This window comes from Monomorium pharaonis, chromosome 1 (genome assembly GCF_013373865.1).
Source record: "Monomorium pharaonis isolate MP-MQ-018 chromosome 1, ASM1337386v2, whole genome shotgun sequence".
In the NCBI taxonomy this organism is placed as follows: Eukaryota; Metazoa; Arthropoda; class Insecta; order Hymenoptera; family Formicidae; genus Monomorium; species Monomorium pharaonis.
In genome coordinates this window covers 9,317,065-9,342,933 of record NC_050467.1, presented here as the reverse complement: position 1 = coordinate 9,342,933, position 25,869 = coordinate 9,317,065, and the positions used below count along the sequence as shown (strand labels likewise).

The following is a 25,869-nucleotide window of genomic DNA, read 5'->3' as shown; positions in this document are numbered from 1 at the left end:
TTTTTACACGAGTTATTTATGAAATATTAACTTAATTTTTTGTTTATGCAATTATTCTTACAATATTTATTATTATTTAACCAATAAAAGTAAAAAAAGATAAAACAGTTATGAGTTTTCTGTTCCGGTCTGGAAATCACTATATGACGCGCGGAGGGGAGAGGGGGTCGAGATTTTCATCACTCAACCCAATGACATTGATGAAAAAGTTTTAGCAGTAAAAAGAAAAAAGTCGATCAAAAATATACCGAGCTTGTAAAGGTTAATTTGGATTGAAATTATATTAGAAAAAAATCTGTTCCCGCAATAACTGCAGCGCCGACTCCCTACAGTTCGTTTATTATTTGATATATTACTTTTAAAATTACACATGTTGAAAAAAGGAACAGATTTTGAAATTTTGAACTTAAATTGTATTTTTCAATAAAATGAGCATTTTTATTTATATAAAATAGAGTTTTTTAATTAGAAAATTCTGAAAATATGGAAATGTAATGACAGACTTTTTTAATTATATAATAATATATTATATTATACTTAACTTGATTTACATTATATAAAAAATAACTTGTTATATTACAAGAAATAATAATAACAGTAATCACACACACATACACACACGCACGCACGCACGTACACACACACACACACACACACACACACACACACACACACACACACACACACAGAGAGAGAGAGAGAGAGAGAGAGAGGGAGGGAGAGGGAGAGAGAGATTACAATAAGATATAGTATAAATATTAGGGAGCGATGGGGACACGGTTCAAACGGACATGGTGCTTTTGGACACAATATCTTGTGCACAATTCAAATGGCCACGGTGCATTTGGACACAAAGGAAATTTTATTGAAAATGTACACTAGTTATATGCACACGTAAGGTTTGCGCACCAGTTATTTGCACACGAAAAAATGTCCACTGTTCACTTGGACACGAAAAGATTCATACCGCTTATTTGCACACTGCTCATTTATGCACCGTTCGAGTGCACCGAACGGTGTGCAACTTTTGCGTGTCCAAGTGTACGGTAGGCATTTTTTGTGTGCAAATAATCGGTGCGCAAAATTTACATCGCATATAACTGGTGTACATTTTCAATAAAATTTTCTTTGTGTCCAAATGCACTGTGGCCACTTGAACCGTGCGCAAGATATCGTGTGCAAAAGCACCGTGTCCAAATGCACCATGTTCGTTTGAGCCGTATCCAAGTAAGTGCCATCTGAATATTGTTGGAATATCACAAGGATATTAGTAAAATTCAAATGTGCAAAATAATTTTCAATAATATAATGGTAACAATTGTACTATTGTATTATTGTTATATTTATGTAATAATACTAAATAAATTCTGTTACATAATTTTATTAAATTTACACTGGAACCCTGCGTTAGTTAACTCCGCGTTAGTAAAAACTATGCCCTCTATATGCACTCGGCGCAGGTGAGTAGCATAAGTGGAAGATAACAATGCTGTTTTGTATTGCTTTAGCTGAAATATACATATAGACACGACACGTGAAAGTTCTATCTTTAATAAATAAACACGTACACGGACACGACATGTGTTTATCTCAATTCAGATTTTATTTTCAAGACGAATTCGACTTAAGACTAATTCAGAAGATTACTGGAATTCCCGTGATCTCCACTATTGTAAATTTTACCGGATGCGATCCTACTCGAAAATTTCGCGCCATTTACTGAAAAGATAGTTGACTCGGTACGAAGCTCTGATCGATTTTGAGTTTTGTTAAATAAATTTTGAAACAGTCGCAAGTAAGAAGTTCTGATCATTTTTCTGTTCTGTGGTCAGCGATTGACATTACCATAAATAACCTGAGGCCTCTTATCACGTTGACCGTGGAGCGAATTATCCGAGACTTACACGCGAATGAACAATTTATTTTAATTCTTCGAGCCGGATACAGCGCCAGGAGGCTTTCAACTATCTGCGGATTGGACGACCGATAACCCGCGTCCTAGCAGGCGTACTCAACGATTTAATACATAATCAAGTCAATCCGGTCTCGCTGGAAGTTTTCTTTCGGATCCAAATTAATAAATGGACAAGAGCTGGCTGAAAACGGAGTGATTGGCAGAGGCTGACGAGGACAAGACACAAAGGCTGCTGAATCATCGGACATCGTTCCAATACACCGGTGGTCAATTGCCGACAGCGGGAACGAGCAGAACAAGAAGACATCCTCTACCACGGCGGCATATCTTGTGGTCGGTGCTCAAGGTTCTGCTTTCCCTCGTCGTCAATCATTTTGTTATTCGAAATTAATTACATTTATTTGTTAAATAATATCGCATACTCGTTAAAAATTGCATAAATCATGACACATTTGGTTTAGATCTCAGCGCTCAAAAAGAAACATCGATATAGGCCGCGTATACTCGTATACAGACGTATTTTGTATCAGTTATCGGAGACGGCGAATTAACGCCAGAAGTCATCGTGAATCTTGAAGAAAGACAGGAAAGATCAGAAGGTTACTGGGTATAACAGTACATAATTCGAGTTTGAAGCGCTCTCCGAGTGCGAGGAAAATGAAGTATTTTGTTCGACTAACGTGATCGAATCGTTAGAGTTAACGGAACAGAATTACACAGTGGCCTGGAATTTACCGCAACAGAGATATAGTAATAAATACGCTATAGTACAAATGCACTTACGTGCATTATTTGAATTGCCGAATATTGCAAAAGAAAACGCAATCGAACTACGCCGGACGTCGAACAGCGTCGCGAGACATATGCAAGACTTAAAGGCTTTGCGTTGTTTTACTGAACATTGGGATGACGTACTCATTTACCTGCGTTCGTCGAAATTTGATTCGATAACTACCAAAATGGTTGGCAATATTAACCGGCACAAAGTTGCCTACACTTAAACAGTTGGAGTTTTTGAGTCGTCGGTGTCAGCCGTTAGAATCCATAAGGGCAACGCAACGACTCAATCTGTCGGCAAACGCTTGTCGTCTTATGTAGCCACTGCCATGTGATTTTTATCGTAGCCAGCATCTCATCCATTGTCGCGACTTTCTGCAGTTATCGGTTTTGCAATGACTAGCGGAAGTGCGAAAACGCAAGTTGTGCACAAATTGTCTTCACGGGAGCAAGCATTCTTCCGCGAAGTGCAAATCAGGCGCGTGTAAGATATGCGGCTTAAGCATACTTTACTGTTTCACGTTTCTTCAAAATCCGCCGAACATTCCGAGAATGACGAAATAAAGGATGAATCATCTCGCGGACGAAAAAGTAGCTGTTACGGCTCACTCATTGATTTTTAGCGATAATCAGATATTACTTTCAACCATGATTGTACATATAACAGACTCAAATGGATCGAGGCGGCCGAGTTCTATTAGACAGCGGTTCTCAGGCGAATTTCATAACTATTTCATAACGTGATTTTGCGCTAAGCGGCTACAATTAAAATCAGAATCGGAGAATATTAACATAACAGGCATAAATGGCATGGTCAGTAGTGCCAACGAAAACGTGAAAATAAAATTGCAATTGCGACTAAACGGTTTCGCGGCGGTATTAGAGTGCATTCTAACAGATCGCATTACAGAGAGACTTTCAACTTCGCTAATCAAACGCGAAAGAATACATATACCGCAAAATCTTAAGCTACCGATCCGAAATTTTATCGGTTCTCGGACGTTGATGTATTGGTGAGCGTCGAACTGTTTTGGTAACTGATGTGTATCGGTATAAAGCCAACGCAAGAGCATCAGGCGTCGCAAAAAACTCATTTTGGCTGGATCATCGCCGGTCAGCTATGTGAGAATACTCGCGATTTGGGTGGTCGCAAGGTACGCGCCTTACACGCATTGATAAGTGAAGCGAATTTACAAGAACAATTATTTTGTTTACAAAAGCAAGATTTTGACAGGTGGAAGATTCAGTCTCGTGATTTGTATTCTCCGATCGAGCGCTTTTGTAAACGATATTTTTGTAATAATACTAGTAGGGATCGGGAAAGCGTTATAATTGTGCTTCCGTTTAGAGAGGAGAAGATGAAGGTGATACCCGAGACATAACGCTGCGGTTTTATAATCTAGAGAAACGATTAAGTCGAAATTTAATTCTACAATTGGTAAAGAATTCATGCGGGAGTATTTCGCGCTCGGGCATATGTGTTTAGTGGACGTTGATCGCGAGCTCGATAACGATCTGCTGGTTTATTATTTAACACATCGCTACGTGTTAAAGGAATTTAGCAAAACGGGAGCGTCCCAGATGCGTATAGATCAAAACCACCAATCAGATTACTGCTTTAGTTAAAGTTAAGGTCAATTTATACAATTTCATTGGTGGTGTTCGATCTGTGCGCATAGGGGACTTAATCACCGAAACTACTAAACTCAAGGTAGTCTTTGACGCATCGTGTAAAAGCTCAGATTGTGCAACAGAATTTATTTTCAATTATTTTGACATTTCGTACTTTTCAATTTGTGTTTTCTGCGAATATCACAAAGATACATTGTTAGATATGGGTTAATCCCAAACACACTCGATTGAAGCATTGTCTGGCGTGATAATCCCGAGATGAATCTACAAACGGACTAAAAATTTTTACTTCAAGTACGCTCACTGTCTATTTAGCCACTAGAATACTATAATATCTGGCAGAAATATACGCAAAGAAATTTTCTGTCCGTTCACAGCGAATAATGTGCGATTTTTATGCGGACGATCTCTTAACAGGCGCGGAGATGATCGAGAACGCATTAACGATAAAGAACGAAATAGTGAAAACCTTAAAACGCGGTTTATTTCAATTTAACAAATAGTCTTCTAACAACAAAAAATTAAATGACATTCAAGATAAATGCAATAATGACAGACAAATTGATGAGGATATGACATATTCTCGGAATTCTGTGGAGTTCATCGGTGGACGCTTTTTGTTTCGCTATTGAGTTGCCGATTTTCTTGCATAGAATAACAAAGCGCGTGATATTATCAGAAGTCGCGAGATTGTTCGATCCGCTGGGATTACTCTGACCAGTCATTGTTCCCAAGATGCTGCTGCAAGAAATCTGACAGTTTAAAATACACTGGGACGAATCCGTTCCCTCGAATTTACATAACAGATGGATCGAATTTAAGAATCAATTAAATAGTATGAAAATCTCGCAATTTATCTGTGGCTGTAACGAGTGTTTCCCCATTTAAATACATGGCTTCTATAACGCCAGCCAGTGAGCATATGACGCAGTTTATATGTTAGGAGGCAGATTAGCGACGATGAATTTTGTGTTGGGCTATTATGCTCGAAGATCAGAGTCGCACCTCTTAAGACTCTCCTTTTCTCATCTTGAGCTCTGCGCAGCGGTATTGCTGACGAAATTGTAGAACAAGGTGCGTTTTGTCATTGAGACAAAAATTGCAAAGGTTTATCTGTGGTCAGATTCCACGATAACATTACGATGGATTTCTTCATGTCCGAGAAGGTGATCGGTGTTCGTTGCGAATTGTATCGGCGAAATACAGCGGCTGACTTCGGTTTCGGATTGACAGCATATTTCCTTTTCCGAAAATCCCGCCGACTTGTTGTTTTGGGGATTAAACCCACATGATATCGTGAATGCTGCGTCGTGATGGCACGGTCCTAAATTTCTACAAAGAAATGATGAGTCATGGCCGGAGATCGACGCAGGTTTCCAGAAACTGAGATGCCCGCTATGCGAAAGATGCTCGCTGTCGTTATTGTTACTCATGTAACAATACAAATCCATTCTCAGGAATTATACACCGATTTTCAAACTTGGACAAGCTATGCCGAATCGTGGCTTATTGCCTGTGACTTATCAAGCCGCGATTTCTTCAGCAAAGAAAAGCAGGCACTCAGGTATCGAAGAAGTCTTGAGTGCCTTGTACATGCTTTGCAAAATAGTGCAACAAGACGCATTCTCAAAGGAGTTAGATTATTTGAGAAGCAGCATCGATCGATTCCTCCAGCTCGCTAATATCATTGTCGCCCTTTATAGACTATTGCGGTTTGTTGCGGGTTGGAAGTAGGCTAAAAAACGTACAATTTTTGTGCGGTGTACGTCATCCCACCCTGCTACCAAATTATTATTTTACTCGGGTTATTATAGAGCGAGAACACGTAATCTGCAATGCGGTTACAGGGCATTATGGCAGCAGTCAGGCAGAACTTCTGGCCTCTTTCGTTACAATCGGTGACATGAAAAATTATCAGACAATGTATTATCTACTTCAGATGCAAACCGATTGCATCGGAAGCGAAAATGAGTTTACTGCCTTTTCGTGTGCTGTCGCGAGCATTCTTTAATTGCGGAGTGACTATGCCGGTTCTCTGCTAGTGTGAGAAGGCAAACGTCAAAATGCATGAAATGCGAAGACATATGTGTGTTTAGCCACCAAAGCAATTCATCTTGGGCTGGTGAGCAACATCTAACGACAGAAGCATTTTTAGCCGCTCTTAAATGCTTTATTTCGCAATGGGACAAACCAGCATCAATGTTCCGATAACGCACCTTGACATGACGCGTAAAAGTTTTATCTCTAACAAATAAGCAAGTACACGAACGTGACACATGTTTCTCAACTCAGATTTTAGTTTCAAGACGAATTCGGGAGATTTCATGGGAATTCCCGTGATCTGTACTATTGTAAATTTGACCGAATGCGATCCTGCTCGAAGATTTCGCGCCGGTCTCTCTTGCAAAGATAGTCGGTATGGAATTCTGGCCGACCGATCTTAAGTTTTGTTAAGGGATTACACCAACCTAGACGGTCGAAAAACAGGCCTAACTTTGATATTTTATTTCTCCTAAACGGGTAGTGGGAATTAAATGAAATTTTGTGATTATTGACTTATGTTTCAACAATATAAAAAAATTTTTTTATTAAACAATGGCGACGGAAAGCAGAAATATGGCCGCCGACACACATTGAGGTTTGGAAAAACGCATTTTGCGGTGACCACTGTCCCGTCTAAACGATCCATCTAAAACAAAAAAACAAAATGGTGTTTTTAAGCTAACAGTAGTGGTTTGTCGGTGACGATCGCCGATTGTCGATTTTATCGTTTGTTACAAATGGCGATGAGTTGAAGTTAAAATTAAAAAAAAAACGAAAAATTTTCGTCCTTTTAATTTTTTTAATTTTTAATGAAGATTGATAAAAAAAATAGATCGTCACCGACAAAAGAATGTTTTTGAGAGTATTGTGTAAAAATTTGAAAACGATCCATCGATTAGTTTTTGAGATCTGGTGGTCACTGACTTTGAAAACCATGTTTCGAGAAAAACGCGTTTAAAGTTTCAAGTTTAGTTCTACTATTGTTAACAGCCGAATTTTGCACTTTACCTCTAGTCGGCAATTCCGGGGCCATATGAGATTCCTTCCACATCAATAGCAGCAGCGCTCTGTGAAGACTTCTGTTGACGGCGAGCAATCTTTCCTTCGCGCGTCGCCTTCTGCGCTCGTACTTCAGCCACATTGATGCGCGCTCGGTCTTGATTTTCGCAATATGCAGCACAATTCTTTTATTATCATTAATAAATATGCGGCAGCACCTTCATTAAACGTGTATGCAGCAATATTGGCAGCAATTTGCACAACGTGTGCACCGCTGTGCTGCTCTTTTGGCGCTATGCGCCAAATCAGATTATTCAAACTTTCGTTAACGTTTTGTGTAAATCTACCGATGCATTTCTCCAGTAAATTATCACTAGAAAGTTGTTTTCAAATATTGGACGAATGGCTTTAATCACATCATCGTCCAGTGGCAATTTATGTTGATATTGCTCCAATTCGAGCACTCGAACGCTCGATCCCGTTTTACTCAACTCTCTGTAATTCCAGTATTTTTTCAGATATCAACATAAAACTTTTAGGATATATTCTCGAAACTTAAAGCTTCAAGAAAATGTAATAAAAAAAATCGAATTTTTTTTCCGCTAGGTTGGTGTAACCCCTTAAATAAATTTTAAGACAGTCGCAAGTAAAAAGTTGTGGTCATTTTCTTGTTCTGTGGTCAGTGATTGACCTTGCAGCCGTCAATTATAGGTGACGCTACATTGCTCCGTGAATTGTTCATCCGCATAGATTGAATGAATCACTGAACAGTACAAAAGACTGAAGCGAGAAATGCTGCAAGGATAACGAGCGAGTCAATCTATCAAGGGAGGTCCCTAAGGATTCTTGCGAGTTCGTCCAAGCACCTAGGGCATTTTCGATAGAGTAGTCATTGCGTAAAGTAAACTTGTCGGTTGGAAGGCAAACGCGACCGTCTAGCGACCGTGATAATCATAAGAAAACGTAAGTTTATGTCTTTTGGGCCAAGTTCCTAAGCTTTAGACAGCCACGTTCGACTACAACCTCACCATAAATAACGTGAGGCCTGTGCCTTTCATCGCATCAACCGTGGAGCAATTACCCCTTACATGCGAAAGGACAGACAAATGCAATCGCGTAGTAAGCAAGTTACGACGTATACATGTAGATTAAGATTTATGCAAAATTGTGATCTAAACAATTTATTAAAAAAATAATATTTAAAAAAAACGAATATGCTTAACATATGAAAATAACATTTCTATTTTGAAAGATATTAAAAAAAATCGTATAATAAAATTTGAAAATATACAAAAGCATATTTATATCATATCATAAAAAATAAAGACCAAATTATAAATGTATCAAAATGTATCTAAAAATAATATTTTTGTAATCTAAATAAAAGATATATTCTTTATTATTGAAATATATTCTATGAGTTTTTTATTTCAAAAATTTGCGCAATGTAAATAAAATAATATTAGTACATTCTAACCGACTGTAATATGTTAAATATATCAATGAGTTGTAAATGCAGTTTAAAAATAAAGCTAAGAAAATTAAATTTAATAGGAAAATCATATCCATTACTAAAATCCGATGTTTGACTGTATAGGCGATTTACAACTTGTAAATAAAATAGCCAAATAATTTAAAATGAATTATTTAAGTCTAATTACATAAATAAAGGAACATCGATTGTGATCAAAGCTGGATTTTGTCTAATAATATTTTATATTTATAAATTTTAAATAATTTTTCAGTTTTATAAGTTAAGTGAATACATTTAGTCTTGAAGCATTATTAGAAATTGGCTAGATGGCAATGCTGTTACGTTCCTGAATTTTACGAAGTAGGAATGAAATCCAGCATTAGGAGATCATTCCGCGTTAGTACACCCAAATAATCTATTAACGCGGGGTTCCAGTGTATTGTGTTCATTAATCTTTATTTAAAATTTTCTAAATTCCTTGAAATTTTAATGAAATGATCGAAAATGAATCAATATGATTTATAGATTAACAGATAAATAAACTGAGATTTTTATGTGCAATTCAATAATATTTAAATATTATTCATAATTCATTTTCAGTCTTAGTATTAAAATATTTCTATCAAAATATTGGAGAAAGGAATTGTTTGTCTTGAATTTTTTAGTGTCTTAATTTTTACAAAAATTGACTTATATTGTTTCTCATATGATCGATTTATTTGTGACATACGCGTGATACTTTAACAAAATGTGTATTATTTTAGATCACACACAGATAGAGAATTGTATATCATCGATGGAAAGAAACGATGTAACTATTGATATTAAGCCAGCGTATAAATGTGTGGAAATTTTAGAAAAAGCAGCAAAGAATTATACAGACATGACGCTACACGATGCAATCGACACGATATTTATATTATATAAAGCTTCCAAAAACATGGAGGATGTACAGATTATCAAGCAGCACAGTGGCTTCGTACACTTGTGCGAAGTATTAAACAAAAATATTAGACTCATGAAAATCAACGAGATTATCAGCAGTCTGAAAATGTTAAGACCTTTTAAAATGCCAACTAACTGCATTCTGATTCAGTCGCTACTACAAATAATTCGTGTGAACATAAATGAACTATCTATTCAGGATATAATTAATATTACTGCGTTATTAAAGAGAATGGACAATACGCCATTGAGGGATGCTCTGTTGATTGCTCTGCCCATTGTATTCGAAGCGCAGCTACCCACAAAATTGGATTTAGACAATATTTTTATATTGAAGAAATCATTAAGATTTATAAGCGAAAATAATATTAACAATCCGGAAGTTCAAAATACGATACTCAAGTCGATACACAAATTTGAAAATACTTTAAACGTACAAACGGCTTGGTCTATTTTTTGCAGCTTATGCATCTCTTCCCATTTGTCTCCTCTAGCTTTTGAATTACTATTTAATATTCAAAAGATTTTAATAAAGGACGCAAAACAGTTGAGTGTTTTAGACATAATAATGGTGCTGCATAGACTGGTGCTCGTTACTGAAAGGAAGTACGTCTTTACAAAATTTTTATATTAACCTTGTAATGCTATTTGAATGAATTTTTATCTAAATACTAATTAAAAATTAATATTTAAATATGTATAATTTTAAATTAATGTCCAATTTAAATTTTAATTCTTTTGTTATTAAAATTTTGATAGCTTAAAATAGATAGATAGAGTTTATTCCGGGCTTCCAAAACGAGTGCCGGGGTGTTTTGTGAGGTGCACCAAACCCCGTACATCATTTCTTCTTTCTACTCTCTTACATATTCTACATTCTCTACACCTTTTCTTAGAATACATATATAATATAAATTTCTTCTCTCTATCCCCGCTTTTTCTTGCACTTTCTTTCTCCTCTCTTCCTTCTCCAGACTCGCGCTATAACAATTTCTTCCTTCGCTCGTACGCATCTTCTCAACCTCCTACTCTTTCAATTGCTCTTTCTGTTCTCCTCTGGCTTTCTCCTCATCTTCTTGCTTGTTCTTCCCCCTTATCTTCTTCCGCTTCTCCCTTTGTTTCTCCTCCTTGCCGCTTGTCTCTCTCCAATTTTTCCTTGACCTCCTACTCCGCTTCTCCGTGCAACCCTTCTCTTTCTTTCCTCCTCCTGTCTCTATCTCTGCTTTCTTTTGCACCTTCTTTTTCCTTTCTTTCAGACTCGCAATGTAACAATTTCTTCTTTCGCTCGTACGCATCCTTTTAACTTCCCACTCTTTCGAGTGCGCTACTGTCCTCTTCTGGCTTCTCCCCTCCTTCTAGCCCTCTCCTCTTGCTCCTTCTCCCCCTTGACATCTACTCTCCTTGCTTCTTTCCTCTCCCTTCTCTTGCTCCTCCCTCTATCTCTTTTTCCGTCACGCATCGACGTCTCGATCGCACTAGAGTTCCTATAAGGAGAGTTGTGCCAATACCGCTCTTGATTGTGATTGGCTCCGCCATTTTCCGTTAAACTTCCGGTAGTTTCAGCCATTTCCAGCACAATTTGGCAATCTTGGTATAGCTATCATTAATGCATTAACATCTGTATTTTGTGTATCCATATCTAAAGCAAAGTGTTTATATTGAAGGTATTTTAATTATACTATTAAAATTGTAATATAATTGTAAATAAAATAAATGTGATCGAAAATGCTGTGGAATAAAAGAAGGATATATTTGTAAATGTAATCTCAAAAATGCTAAAGTTTTTCAGCATTTTTAAGGTTACATTTACAAATATATCTTTTCTTTATTCCACAGCATTTTCAATCACATTTATTTTATTTACAATTATATATCTATACGTACAAATATATGTACCCTAATAGCAAAATGCTAGCAGATTGCGAGAAGATTGGCAGCAAATTCAATCAGATACCCATTGCAGATCCATAGCATTCTGTGTCCGCATTAAGCTCAGGATTTGTCGACAAAGCCTGCTGGCATGGCATGCCAGCAGATTGATTGCAGAAACCGAGCAGGATTTGGTGACATAACCTGACAGCAGATTGGCAGCAGAAATCAAGCAGATATCTAAAAGATTTCTTAAATCGGATATCTTTTAAGTGCAACTAGAAATAAAAAAATAAAATAAAAATTTCATTTTTTTAAAATTATTTTTATTAATAGTACATACTAAATTTAGGACAAATTTTTATTAATTAATTAAATTTAAATTATTTTATTTTATTCTTACTTGCGCTGGTTTTGAACCCGGGACCTTAGGATGACGAACCTTGTACTCTATCTGCTACACCAATTTGGCTCATCGACATGGGTACTTGTTATTGTCTACATATACCAATATGTTATAAACTGACACAATTATATTATTTTTTATAAAAGCAATTAAATTTTGCAAAACATATTAAAAATAAATAGCATTAATTTATTTACTTATTAATTTCATTGTTAAATTTATCTTTTTCCATAATAATTTTATGAAAATTGCGATCTATTTAGCATTAATACTTTGAAGCGTTCAAATAGTTAATTAGATGATTAACTATATAGATCATATATTCTAAGAAAAATTAATTGTACATCTATTATCCTGTTTTTGTTCAGTACATGATGAATTTAGATTTTGTGCATTTTTTTGTTCGCAGTTGTAGACAAACCGTAATTTTTGAAAACATTATCTTTATGATAATTTTTTTAAATATCAAATGGATTTCTCATTCAGGATGTTATAATGTTGTCTGATTTTTGCTACAACGCGCATGGACGGCTCAAAAATCGGACAGCATTGTGTGATATCTTTTATGAGACATTAAGCTGATATCATTTAGCTGATGTCATAAGGATAACATTTTTAAGAAACTTAAATGAAACTCTTCAATAATATATCTCAAAGACCTCTCTTAGATATCTCTGATAAATGTTACCATTTTGACATCATTTCCAAGATATCTAAATGTTTTCTTTAAAAAGTTCTCTTAAAGTTTTCTGACAAGCGTATTGTCTGGGCTTTTTTAATTTATCTGAAATTCTTTTATCTGTATTATTTTCTATTGGTTGCCGGTATTATACATATACTTTAAACTTATGTATAATACAAGTAACCAATAGGAAATAATATAGATAAAAGAACTTCAGATAAATTAAAAAAATATAGCTGCCTAATACTTTTGGCCAAGCCTGTATACATACATATATTTTTATATAATTAGGGATCGTAAGGAAATAAAATTATTATAATTGTCAATACATTTTTAATAAGAGTTTAGGCATCATTTCTGTTATTTCAAATTTACCGTTATCGCGCGGTAGCCCAATACAATAAAGTACTTAATCTTTCAATACAATGTATATCGGCGAGAGAATAATTAAACTCTTATTAAAAATGTATTGACAATTAATAATAATTTTATTTCCTTACGATCCCTAATATATTAGAAATATATGTATGTATACAGGATTGGCCGAAAGTATTAGACAATGATATAATTTAATTTCTCAATAATTTCTACTGCCGCAACCTTTTTTCTTACGTTTTTCTCTATAGAAACATATTAATGCAAGTTTTAAATTGACATTTAAATGGCAATTAAGATTATAAAGTAATTAACGGACATACTGTTCGATTTCTGCTGCCGATCTGCCTACAGGTTATGTCAACAGGCTCTGCTTGATTTCTGCTGCCAATATGTTGTCAGATTATGTTAGCAAGTTCTGCTTGATTTCTGACAGCAGTTTGCCGACATCGTTGGATATTACAGACTCTGTATAAAATTTGTTGCCATTCTGTCGTGAAAAATTGATAGCATGCTCTGCTCAAAATCTGTTCCTGCAGGCTTGGCTATCTGGGTATATGTAATATCTTGTATTAATGTTAAAAATAGAAAATACCGAATTGTGTAGCTTTTGAATGCTATAATACATCAAAAAAAGGTGCAATAATGTTTCCACAAGCTTTAGAACGTGGTTTTTTTTTTCGAATTTAGTCGAAAAATATGGATAGAAAATGAAATAAGACTTGAAATAAGACTGAAATAAGACTTGAATAAGATTTGAAATTTGCCGCCTTTATGTGCTACGAAACGGAAAATGGCGACTTCCGTCACATTAGCACAACTCTCCTTATAGGAACTCTACTCTTACTCATCTACCAGCGCCATCTGCCTTCATCCTCTTGGGTACTGCTTTCGCACTCCAGCGCCCTGTCCGTCTCCTCCTCTTCTCTGTAGCCTCATCTTCACTTCATTTCCACACCGTTATCTCCGTTTCATTCCGAATCTTTCTTCACTCTGGACTTCCTTCCTCGTAACTCCTCCGTCTTCCCTCCATTTACTCTAATGCCTTTTCGCCTTCTCTATCCGAATCTCCATATCTTCCCAAAGTTCCTCAATACTCCCTTTTCCTCCTTTCATTTCGGAGCGCACTCTTACATGTCCATACTCACCAGCGCTATTTTCGTCGACTCTGATAACTCAAAATATTTTAAACTATTAAAATTTTATGTAAATAATTTTAATGTAAACATAATTTTGTTACCAATAAGAAACTTTTCAATCCGCCAGTGAATGATGACTAATTGGAAAGTTATTAACTAATCGACAGTACTGGCCAAAGTAATGTTTATTAGTAAACATTACTTTGGTAATGTTTTATTTGGTTATAAGAGTAAATGCTCATAACGTTTTGGCCTTTGTTTAGGCCCTTATCAAATGATAGTCTTGAATTGAAACGCAGCTAAACATTAATCATGTACAGACACCAAAGATCCTGTACATGATTAATGTTTAGCTGCGTTTCAATTCAAGACTATCATTTGATAAGGGCCTAAACAAAAGCCGAAACGTTATGAGCATTTACTAATAAACATTACTTTGGCCAGTATTGTCGATTAGTTAATAATTTTCGAATTTATAATCTTGTTAAAGATAATAAGATTTTATTTATATTAAAAAAATATCAGTTTAGTTATTCTAACACTTTGCAATTTATAAAGTAGGAAAAAAGTGTAAAAAAAAATTTTAAAAGGAAATTTTTAATTTTGTGAGTAAATTTTTATTCGGAGTATTGTTAATCTAAAAAACACAAGTATTTCTCGACTTACGATAAAGATTACTTCTCGAAACTTTGGTTGTAAATCGACGATCATAAGTTGAATAGCATTTATATTTCATAAATAAAATATTTAAGCAAAATTATTATTTATTGCCAAAAAAATTATAGACCTCTACTTAGAAAATGACAAAATGTTTTTCTTGAAAGATTGTAATTCTTAATGTTATATTTATTGTTATAAAAATTAATATTTAGTTTAAACTCGTTTTAATTTTGAGTTAAAAAAGTCATATTTAGGAAAAAAATATATATTACATATATACAGCACCGCTTAAAATTAGGAAACGTTTTCAGAGCGAGAAAAAAATTATAATATCTCTGTAAGAAATGATCATAGAAAAATTTTTAAAAAAGCATTTGAAAGTACGCAGAAATAGCTTTCCAATTATGTGATTAAAAAATTTTTTAAGATTTTTTGTCATAGTCAAAAATAAATTTGAAAATATACATTTTCAAGTTTTTTTTTAAAATACGTTGTGTCGAGTCAAGTTTTTAAATAATGATACTACATATTTTTTGGCATTTTATCTGGATACGAGTAAATATATTCGAAATAAACTTTTATTTACTTGTTGCAAAAATTTTTAAATATTTTTTTTTGTTATGTTATAAACTTTCAAAGTTGGTGATGTAAGTTAATTTTGTCAAATAAAAACACTATAACCGTGAATCATAATTGGTTCATTTGGCTACAAATAGTCGCGGGATTCAGGGTTCGGGCAGCGGACGTGAATGAGCGGAAAGACAAGTGATATTCGTTTAACACAGATTTATTAAGAAATCAAATATGCGGTCCTAATCTAATATATACAAAGCTAAAATGTACATGGAGATTCTCATATTGCGAGGTAATACGCTGTGTATCACGTGAGACGACGCATCACCGCTCAGTGCGTTGTCGAGAGTTCGAGGTGCGGATTGTGATAGCAGTGTTAGGAGTTCGTGGGACAAAAAAACGAGTAAGAGAAGTCTCACGTGGTCTCATGTGTGCGCGCGCAACTTTGGCTCTCTAGTGAAGTATGTATGTCGCAGAAATATTGGGTACCGTTAAGACTCTTGGAGGAAATTAAAGAAAAATGCAGAGACGGGAAAAATTGGAATATATAGTAGCTGTGGAGGAAAAAATAATACACTAAAATTATGAAAATAGTAAATTCATTGATTTATTGCGTTTACAGCTGATTTACAACTGCATGAATACCAACATTTGTTGTAAAGATAAGAGGAACTGCAGAAAACCTTACCAATATTTAAAAATTACAATTACAAACAAATTGAACAAAAAAAATATATAATTATAAGTATTTAAAAATTACAAATAAAAAATTAAACAAAATAATATAATAATAATTATATAAAAATTCTGTCGCTCCACACACAAGCGCCCTGCATTGAGACACGAGCCTGTCAGGAGTCGTGACGTAGCTGTGACATATTTGACGCATGCGCACAAGAGACCGGTGGGACAAAATCGTCTCACGAGCTCCTAACACTGCGTGATAGTGTGTCGCCACTCAGTGCGTGGCCAGGAAAGCGCTTAATACGTGTCTAAGATTTGGGTTGAGGTTAGGGCGCTCAATATGCGCACTAGGAAGCCTGACTCAATCCGTCAGGAGGAATGACCAGCTCACTACGCTTGGTCGGGAAACTCTAATTCCTTGCGGCCGGTGGAGGACTATATACTTTCCATTTGGTGAGGGGAATAGAGAAGAACGGAGGGAACCACGAGGTAGGGGGTAACGATCTGACACTTGCTTGTGCCTCCGTAGACAGCGGTAAACGGCTCGTTACAACACTGAATTTAATGAACAATTATTACAATTGAAATAACTAAATATGTAGTACATATACATAGAATGACTATAATGTACAATGTTTGATTTTATTTATGTAATCTCTTGCTGTTATGTATGAATTCAACCCATATTATGTTACCAACTTTGAAAGTGCTTATAAGCGCGGAAAAAATTGTATTCGAAATTAGGAAAACGTTCCCAAAACGTTTCTTTTGAGTGGTACTGTGCATATATATATATATATATATATATATATATATATATATATACAATTATATATACACGTTTATATACACACGCAGGGGGTATATATATAGATATATTATATATATACATATATATGTATATACACATCTTAATATAATATTTAGTATTATAAAATTAATATTTACAATTTAGATCATGAGGGCTTATTTGTTATAATTCACTAAGTTTAATTTTAATCAATAGCTTGCCGGTCATAACTTCGAAAATTCGTAAACCATAGTGGAACTGTAAACAGAGAAATACTTGTACAGAAAAAATAATCTGTAATACGTAACATAATACGTAACATAACAGCAATATTATTTTTTTGTAACAATATTACAATAAGATATAACATTTTCGCTGAAATATTTCAAAGATATTGTAATGACATGTCCAAAATAAATCACAATAACAATGATATAACAAAATTCTATGGCTGTTATATTTACATAACGTTGCAAAGAATAAAATTATTAAAAATTTTTTATTACACACATATTTCAGTGTTATCATATATAATTTATTTATCTTTTTCTTGAAACTAAATTTTGAAAGGTATTATTTCATTATAACTATATTGGAACATAGTTGAGAAATTTTATAATATTGCATTTTTTAATTACAAGAAATAGAGCGTTACCACATCTGTTGGCGATGCCTTATATTATTCTGCCATATTGTAATATTTGTACAATATTTTAATTATAGCAATGCAATTGTAATGCCGCTATTATATTATTATTGTGATTTATTTTAGTGAACATTTTAATATTGTGATGTCATGTGGTACATGTTATATATATATATATATATATATATATATATATATATATGTGATATATTAACCCTCTGACCGCATACTATCAAAAAGTTACGTTCACCGCACACATGGGTGTACGGGTTTCGGGTGACACCCGGAAAACTTTGACGATTTGTATTTTGGGCAAAAATTGACGAATTTTAATCTTTTTTTTTGTCCTAAGGAAAATTTTTCAGAATTCTGATAAAATAGTTTGGAAAGTTGTATGTATAAAACGGAAAGAGATATATTCGATAGATAGGCAATAAATAAAAAAAATTTGCATAAAAATTTGTTTTTCTTTAAACGGCTGCATTTCGTAGAAAAAAAAGAAAAAATATTTTAAAATATGGTAATTGGAAAGCTGAAGAGTTATATTTTAAGAATCTTATCAACTTTTTGATTTGTTCCAAAAAGTATATATTTTTTAAAGATATGAATATTCACTATTTTTCGATCTAACTGTTAATACCGTAAAATCGAAATCATCGAAATATTTGTGAATAAAACGACAACAATTATTGTTTTTTTGATTATTTATTGTTTATTTAATTTAAATATAAAGAAATGAAAGTCCAATTATTTACTTTTTTATGTATTCACTTCTCTGGAAACATACACAGAAAAAAAGAATATTCTTGTTAAATCAAAGATTTACTTGAATGAAGATTTATTTCAAAATTTGTATAGCCAATTTAACCAAGAAAATAATATTCTTGTTATTTAAGAAAAATTTTCTTGAATGGAAAAGAAAAAATATTATATAAAAAATACACATGTTTAAATCGAAGATAAATTTTTTTTAGAATAAAATTATCAAAACAATTATATCATATTTTGAAAATAATACTTATAGTATTGAAATAAGACTATAATATTTTGAAATTCAAGATTTTCAAATTCTTCTAAGAAGATTATTTATTGTTGCTTATATATGAAACAAGGATCGCGTGAATTTGAATACATAAGTTTCAATTTGAGAGTAATTTTTTTTCCGTGTACAAAAATTAATTTGTAATACACGAAAATACACTTCACTAATGTTCTTTTACTTAGTTTATAAAAAGAAAGTAATTATAGTTGAATGCAATCACTTTTACTTACATTTCAAACTTCCGCTCTGCACAATTTTGTAACGTTTGCCGCACACTGAGTATATCACACAGAATCGAACTTCCCTTCACGCTGCTGCAGGCACTAAGCGAATAATGACCGGATCAAGCACGCATAAGATAAAAGGGACACCTAACTTTTTTCTTCCTCATGTTTCATCTCCCCACTACTGCTCGTTATAAAATAGCGCACGTTTGAAAATTGGCCTCGGTGTGGCTAACCCAGTGTGTGGTCAGAGGGTTAATAATATTGCAGTGCAATATTTTAATATTTGTACTACATGTACAATATGATATATTATGTTGTAATTTTTAAATAATGTAATATTTCAAGATCATATGTTACATTGGAATATAACATAAATGTTACAAAAGCATTGTGATATATGCGTTGTAATAATTTACAAGGAAACCTTGCAAACCTGAAAATTCTGATTTTAATGAAACTTGATATAAAGTAAAGGGGGTAAATACATGAATTTAGAATTTTTTTATTGTTATCCAAAGATGGTTTAAAGCGTTTAAATCACCCTTCAAAAGTTCAGACATTTTTGTCTTTTGCCATATCTCATGCCATATCTCAAACAAATATCAAAATATCAAAAAATGTTTTATACAAAACTTTTACACCATAAATATCTCTATTTAATTATCTATGCTATTTATTTTTTAAAAGAGTTTTTGAGAAAAAGATTGTTTTAAAAAAATGAATAGTATAATTAAATAAAGATATTTATGCTGTAAAACTTGTATAAAACATTTTTTGATATATATATATATATATATATATATATATATATAATATATATATAAGCTTAGTCCGGACTTCCCTGAGGGTTGCCAGGATGTTTTCAGGGGGACCAGCAAACCTCTTTCAATCTCCTCTTCCTCTATCACAATCAGTTACATTAAAAACATACATCAATCTTATACTTCACCTCGCGACCTGGCCATTGGGTAGCCTTACAAACAGTTGCTTTCCCTCTCCCACGTCTATCTATGACCCCTTTCCCCTCTCTTCTTTTCCTTAAATATTTTCCTTTCTGCCCTTCCTTCTCCGCTGCCCCCTCCTTTTATCCACCTTTTTGCCAGACTCATTTTACTTGCCCCTTCTCCCTTCTCCTTCGTTTCTCCTTTGCCTCCTTCTTTTTCCTCTGCTTTCCTTCCTGTGCCCTACCATCCACTTTTCCTCTTTCTCTTCTTCCTCTCTTCTCTCCTCCTTCGTCCCTCCTTTTCTTCTTTTTCTGCTTCTCTCGGTTTTTCTTCCTGCCACCTAATTTCTTTCTTCGCTTCCCTCCTTGACTTCCTTCTGCTCACCTATTCCTCCGCGCAGCACTTCTCTTCTTTCTCTCCTCCTGCCATTTTTTCCTTTTCCTCCGTCTTCTCTGTCCACTTTCCCTCCGCCCATCTCTATCTCCGTTTCTAACTTCTTGCCGCCTGCCTTTTTCTCCAATTCTGCTCCTAACCTTTTCCTGTTTTCCTGTTTTTCTGCATAACACTTCTCTTTCCTCTTCCTCCTTCCCTTTCCCTTCTCTTCCCTCTTCACTCCTCTAACCACAACCATCTCTCTCTCTCCTTCCTCTAGTTCTCACAAATTCCTCATTACCTGCATCTTTCTCTCTTTCCACCTTCTTCTTTCTCTTTTGTTCTCCCTTGCATCTCTGCAGTTGCTCTCTCTCTCTCTCTCCTCTTCCTCTCCATTCTTTTACTTTCGTATACAACTCTCTCAAACTTTTCACCACTTCTTCCAAACTTCCTTTTTTCTGTCACTTCACTTCTCAACTTCTCCGTTCCTTTTATCTCTGCTTCTTTATTCTTCCTTGCTTTATCTCTTCCTCTCAATCTCACTCTCACCTCACAAGGGAACCTCGCGAATCCGAAAATTCTGATTTTAGTGAAACTTGGCATAAATGTAGAGGGGATAAATCTTGAATTAAAAAATTTTTAGTTGGTTCTTATAAACGGTTTGAAGAGGTGAAACCACCCTTCAAAATTGAGACATTTTTGCGTTTTCTTGATATATGTCGCAAATTAAACAAAATATAAAAAAATGTTTTATACAAAAGTTTTACAGTATAAATACCTCTATTTAACTATACTATTTATTAAAAAAAAATTTGCAAAAAAATTTTTTTATTAAAATAAATTTTTAATAAAATTAACTTTTATGTATATAGCATTAATCAAATTCAACCTAAATGGTATATACTTTTGGATGGTTCAACCTAAGCATTATATACTAAGTGTGTCAAATTTAACCTATGTAATATATATTCCTGAAATTTTTTAAGTTTATACTCACACACACTAATTAACTTCTCTACAAAAATAGTGACATCTAAATATTTTGCGCCAATTCTAAGAACACATATTTTTATAGAAACTAAAATATTATTACTATTCTTTAGCAAGTTTTTATAATACAAAACAATTTTTTAGATTTGACACTATAAAATGAGAGTATTACGTTTTTCTTCTCTACAGAAGTAATGACATATATAGAACATGCGCCAATTATAAAGTAGATGTTTATACGAATTAGAACATCTACTTTGTTATTTGTTGGCTGGTATTTATAGTTTGATTTTTCATTAAGTTCGTATCAGACTAGAGATTGATATTGAGATTGAATTGAAATGTAACCAATTAGTTGGTCAAATTCTAATTTAATCTTAATCTTAATCTCTAATCTGATATGTATTTTGATTGTTTTAAGTTTGTTTTTAGATACAATTTTGTTAATTACGAAGTATTTTAACGATAAACTTAAGAAGATTCTTAAATATAAGATTAAATTATAAATATTAGCCTTTTGTATTAAATTATTGGCTGCTGTGCGCCTGCAAAAAACAATTGTCAGGAAGCATATTGACAAGAAATAAAGGAGATAATATTGAGCTGGCAAATAAGTTTTAATACAAATAAATTAAAAATATTACAAATAAATACTTTAATACAAATAAATATTTTATTACAAAAACTTGGCGCTGCTAAATCGAATAATTTGCTTTAATACGAAATCATTTTCTTACAATCTAACTTACATACTAATGTAAAATAATACATATAACACACGCACGCACTCATGTGAAAGAGAGAGAGGGGGGGAGGGAGAGAAAGAGAGAGAGAGAGGGAGGGAGAGAGAGAGAGGGGGGGGAGGGAGAGGGGGGGGAGATTCTAACGTACGCACGCATAAGAGACAGATATTAACCACTTCCTTAAATATAAATCGCTTTCTTATAAACTAAATTTATATATTAAACTTAAGTAAATCGCTTCCTTATAAACTAAGTTATATACTAAACACACGCACGCACGCACGCACGCACACACACACACGCACACACACACACACACACGCACACACACACACACACACACAGATGCACACACAAACACACACACACACACACTCAGATGCACATACAAAAGAAAAAGAAAGAGCTGGCAAATTATTTGGTTTAGCAGTGCCAAGTTTTTGTAGTAAAATATTTATTTGTATTAAATATTTATTTGTAATATTTATAATTTATTTGTATTAAAACTTATTTGCTAGCTCAATATTATCTCCTTTATTTCTTGCCAATATGCTTCCTGACAATTGTTTTTTGCAGGCGCACAGCAGCCAATAATTTAATATAAAAGGCTAATATTTATAATTTAATCTTATATTTAAAAATCTTCTTAAGTTTATCGTTAAAATACTTCGTAATTAACGAAATTGTATTTAAAGACAAACTTAAAACAATCAAAGCCATATCAGACTAGAGATTAAGATTGAGATTGAATTAGAATTTGACCAACTAATTGGTTACATTTCAATTCAATCTCAATATCAATCTCTAGTCTGATACGGACTTAATGAAAAATCAAACTATAAATACCAGTCAAAGAACAACAAAGTAGATGTTCTAATTCGTATGAACATCTACTTTATAATTGGCGCATGTTCTATATGTCATTACTTTTGTAGAGAAAAAAAACGTAATACTCTCATTTTATAGTGTCAAATCTAAAAAATTGTTTTGTATTATAAAAACTTGCTAAAGAATAGTAATAATGTTTTAGTTTCTATAAAAAATATTTGTTCTTATAATTGGCGCAAAATATTTAGATGTCACTATTTTTGTAGAGAAGTTAATTAGTGTATAAACTTTAAAAATTTCAGAAATATATATTACATAGGTTAAATTTGACACGCTTAGTATATATTATTTAGGTTGATCTATATTACTTAGGTTGAATTTGACACACTTAGTATATACATAATTCTTAGGTTGAACCATCCAAAAGTATATACCACTTAGGTTGAATTTGATTAAAAGTTTTATCTTGAATTTGTGATTTTTTCCTTATATTACTTAGGTTGAACCATTCAATAATTTTTTTGTTTAAAGGAAAAACCAAACACTTGGCGCCTTTTTTTAGCTTTTTTAAAAAGGTAATTTTGTTGGGATATCACGCATTTTGTAGTGTTTATACAAGACCACTTAGATTGAATTTGATGTATCTATCACTTTGATTAAACTTAATAAAAAATATCTTATTTGATATATAAGTAAATTATTTTTTTCTATTCCATATATTACTTAGGTTGAAGTTGATCAAAAATTTTATCTTGAATTTTGTAAATTTTTTGTCAAAGGAAAATCACACACTTGGCGCTTTTTTTTACCCCTTTTAAAAAGGTAACTTTGTTTGGATATCACGCATTTTGTATTTTTTTTATAAACTACTTAGGTTTATAGACCACTTGAGGTTACACTTTCAAACTCTCTTTGAGAAAAATTTTATTAAAAAGTTAAAGTTTATATAACGGATATAATAATATAAATTTTTAAATAAAATTTTTTTTTAGAGCATGTTTTGGAGCCAGGCCTAAGTTGAATTTGATCAAAACGATTATCTTGAACTTGTGTCTTTCCTTAAAGAAGCCCACACCTTTTTTTAAAAGGATAATTATGTTTGGTCACTAAAATGTTATTTGATGTAACATAGACTAAGTGATATTTTATTTTAAAGAAAAAATCACAAATCCAAGATAAAACTTTTTATTAAATTCAACTTAAATAATATATACCTTTGGATGGAAAAAATCACATTTATTTATGTATCAAATAAATTCAAGATAATACTTTTTATGAAATTCAACCTAGATAATATATATGTGTGAGCTTCTTTCAAAAAGCAAAAAATCACACTTTTAATTCAAACTAAATACATATTACATTTATTTATGTATTGAATAAATCCAAGATAAAATATTTTTCATGAAATTTAACCTATGATGCAATATAGATTAATTAAAGCAAATATTTTAATTATTGATTATTATGCATTATTGATTGCATTATGCACAAATACAACTTTATTGTGTAAAAAGAACATTTACACATAATACAAATAATCAATCAATGAATTAAACACCTTGCCTCGAAATTTCTCGATTTTTTAAATATTTATAAAAATTTACATTTATATTAAATTAAGAATATATACTTTGCTGAATCCACAAATATAACTTTAAACATTTACACATAAGACAAAAATCAATCAATGAATTAAGAAACTCGCTTCAAAATTTCTCATTAAATAAAAAATTTTAATTATATGATTTGAAAATTACAGCAATAATATACATTTTACATCACACAACATCTCATCTATCTCATCCACACCAGTGTAAAATCTGAGCTGTGTTACTCTCTGATTAATTAATTTTACATTGGTGTCAATGATTAATTGACAATTACAGCAATAAAAATACACAATTTTACATCACACAACGTCTCATCTATTTCATCGACACAAGTGTAAAATCTTAATGAATGATGATTAAATTATTAAATAGATGAGATGTAATAAATCATTAAATAAATGATTTAACCTCCACTACACATGTCACTTAACACGAGCTGATCTATGGCCCGAGCAACTTATGTGACCCATTAATCATCAACACCAATGTAAAATTAATAAAATAGTTCTCTGATTTTACATTAGTGTCGATGAGAGATGAGATGTTGTATGATGTAGAAGAATTGTGTATTGGTTAAATGTTGCTGTAATTGTCAATCAATATTAATAACTATTAATTAGCTCTAACAAAATTTCAAATGAATGGTTTTAATAATACTATTTTTATTCTTTACTGATAACATATAATTGTTGATATCTTGGTGACAAAAATAATACCTTGGTGATGGTGATAGTTCTTATCCTTACAACATTATTATTGACAATTATAGCAATAATATACATTTTACATCACGCCACATCTCATCTACCTCATCGACACCAGTGTAAAATTTGAGCTATGTTACTCTCTGATTAATTAATTTTACATTGGTGTCAATGATTAAATTGACAATTAAAAAATCAGCATAATCTCATACATGTCACTTCATGCGAGCTGACGCGTGGCGTGAGCGAACGACTGGCGACCCACGTGACTTATATGCTATAGTGACGATGCGAACGCCACATGGTAACAGATGAGCGAGATGGAATCTCGTCCCTCATTTTCGGCATCCGCACTACCCGCAGAGATACCTACAAGGTTGACGATAATGACGACGACGTATCTTAAATAAAATTTTGGCGTTTCGGACTTTGCGTTGCAATATCGCCACTTATAAGGCATGTAGAGAAAGAATAAAAGCAGTTTTCTAATATAAATCGACCCCAAGCTTTCGATTGAGCCTAGTTAGAACTCGATCGGTTTAGCCGTTTCTGAGATCCGATAATCTCGGTGCTCGCAAGTTGCGTACTCGCGTAAAGAGCACGGTCGGGCTCGCGCTTCGCTTTCACTTGGCACGAGCCACTACCGTGTCTCTTGATTTGTAAAGTAATTATACTATCTTATACTACGTTTTATTTATATCATCTATGTATATATTATGTATGTCATATATTATCTATGTTATAATACTATACATTTATATTATCTGCATCCCTGTATGTATTAATTTTTATCTAAC

At 33.0% G+C, this 25,869-nt stretch overlaps 1 protein-coding gene and 1 long non-coding RNA gene across 13 annotated transcripts in view; one reads left to right on the top strand and one right to left on the bottom strand.

Annotated features, from left to right (window-relative positions):
- The window catches only part of LOC105833995 (FAST kinase domain-containing protein 2, mitochondrial), an 85,856-nt gene that overhangs the window by 46,004 nt on the left and 13,983 nt on the right, over positions 1-25,869 (top strand). For all 12 annotated transcript variants that reach the window (XM_036286142.1, XM_036286166.1, XM_036286153.1 and 9 more), the window contains one exon: positions 9,605-10,391. In XM_036286142.1, coding sequence (XP_036142035.1) covers positions 9,605-10,391 — 787 coding nt within the window. The remainder of the gene's footprint in view (positions 1-9,604; positions 10,392-25,869) is intronic.
- LOC118645319 lies at positions 10,757-11,944 on the bottom strand. Its single transcript, XR_004963072.1, has 2 exons — positions 11,682-11,944; positions 10,757-11,424 (listed from the first exon to the last, which is right to left on the bottom strand). It is a non-coding gene; the product is annotated as an uncharacterized LOC118645319 (long non-coding RNA).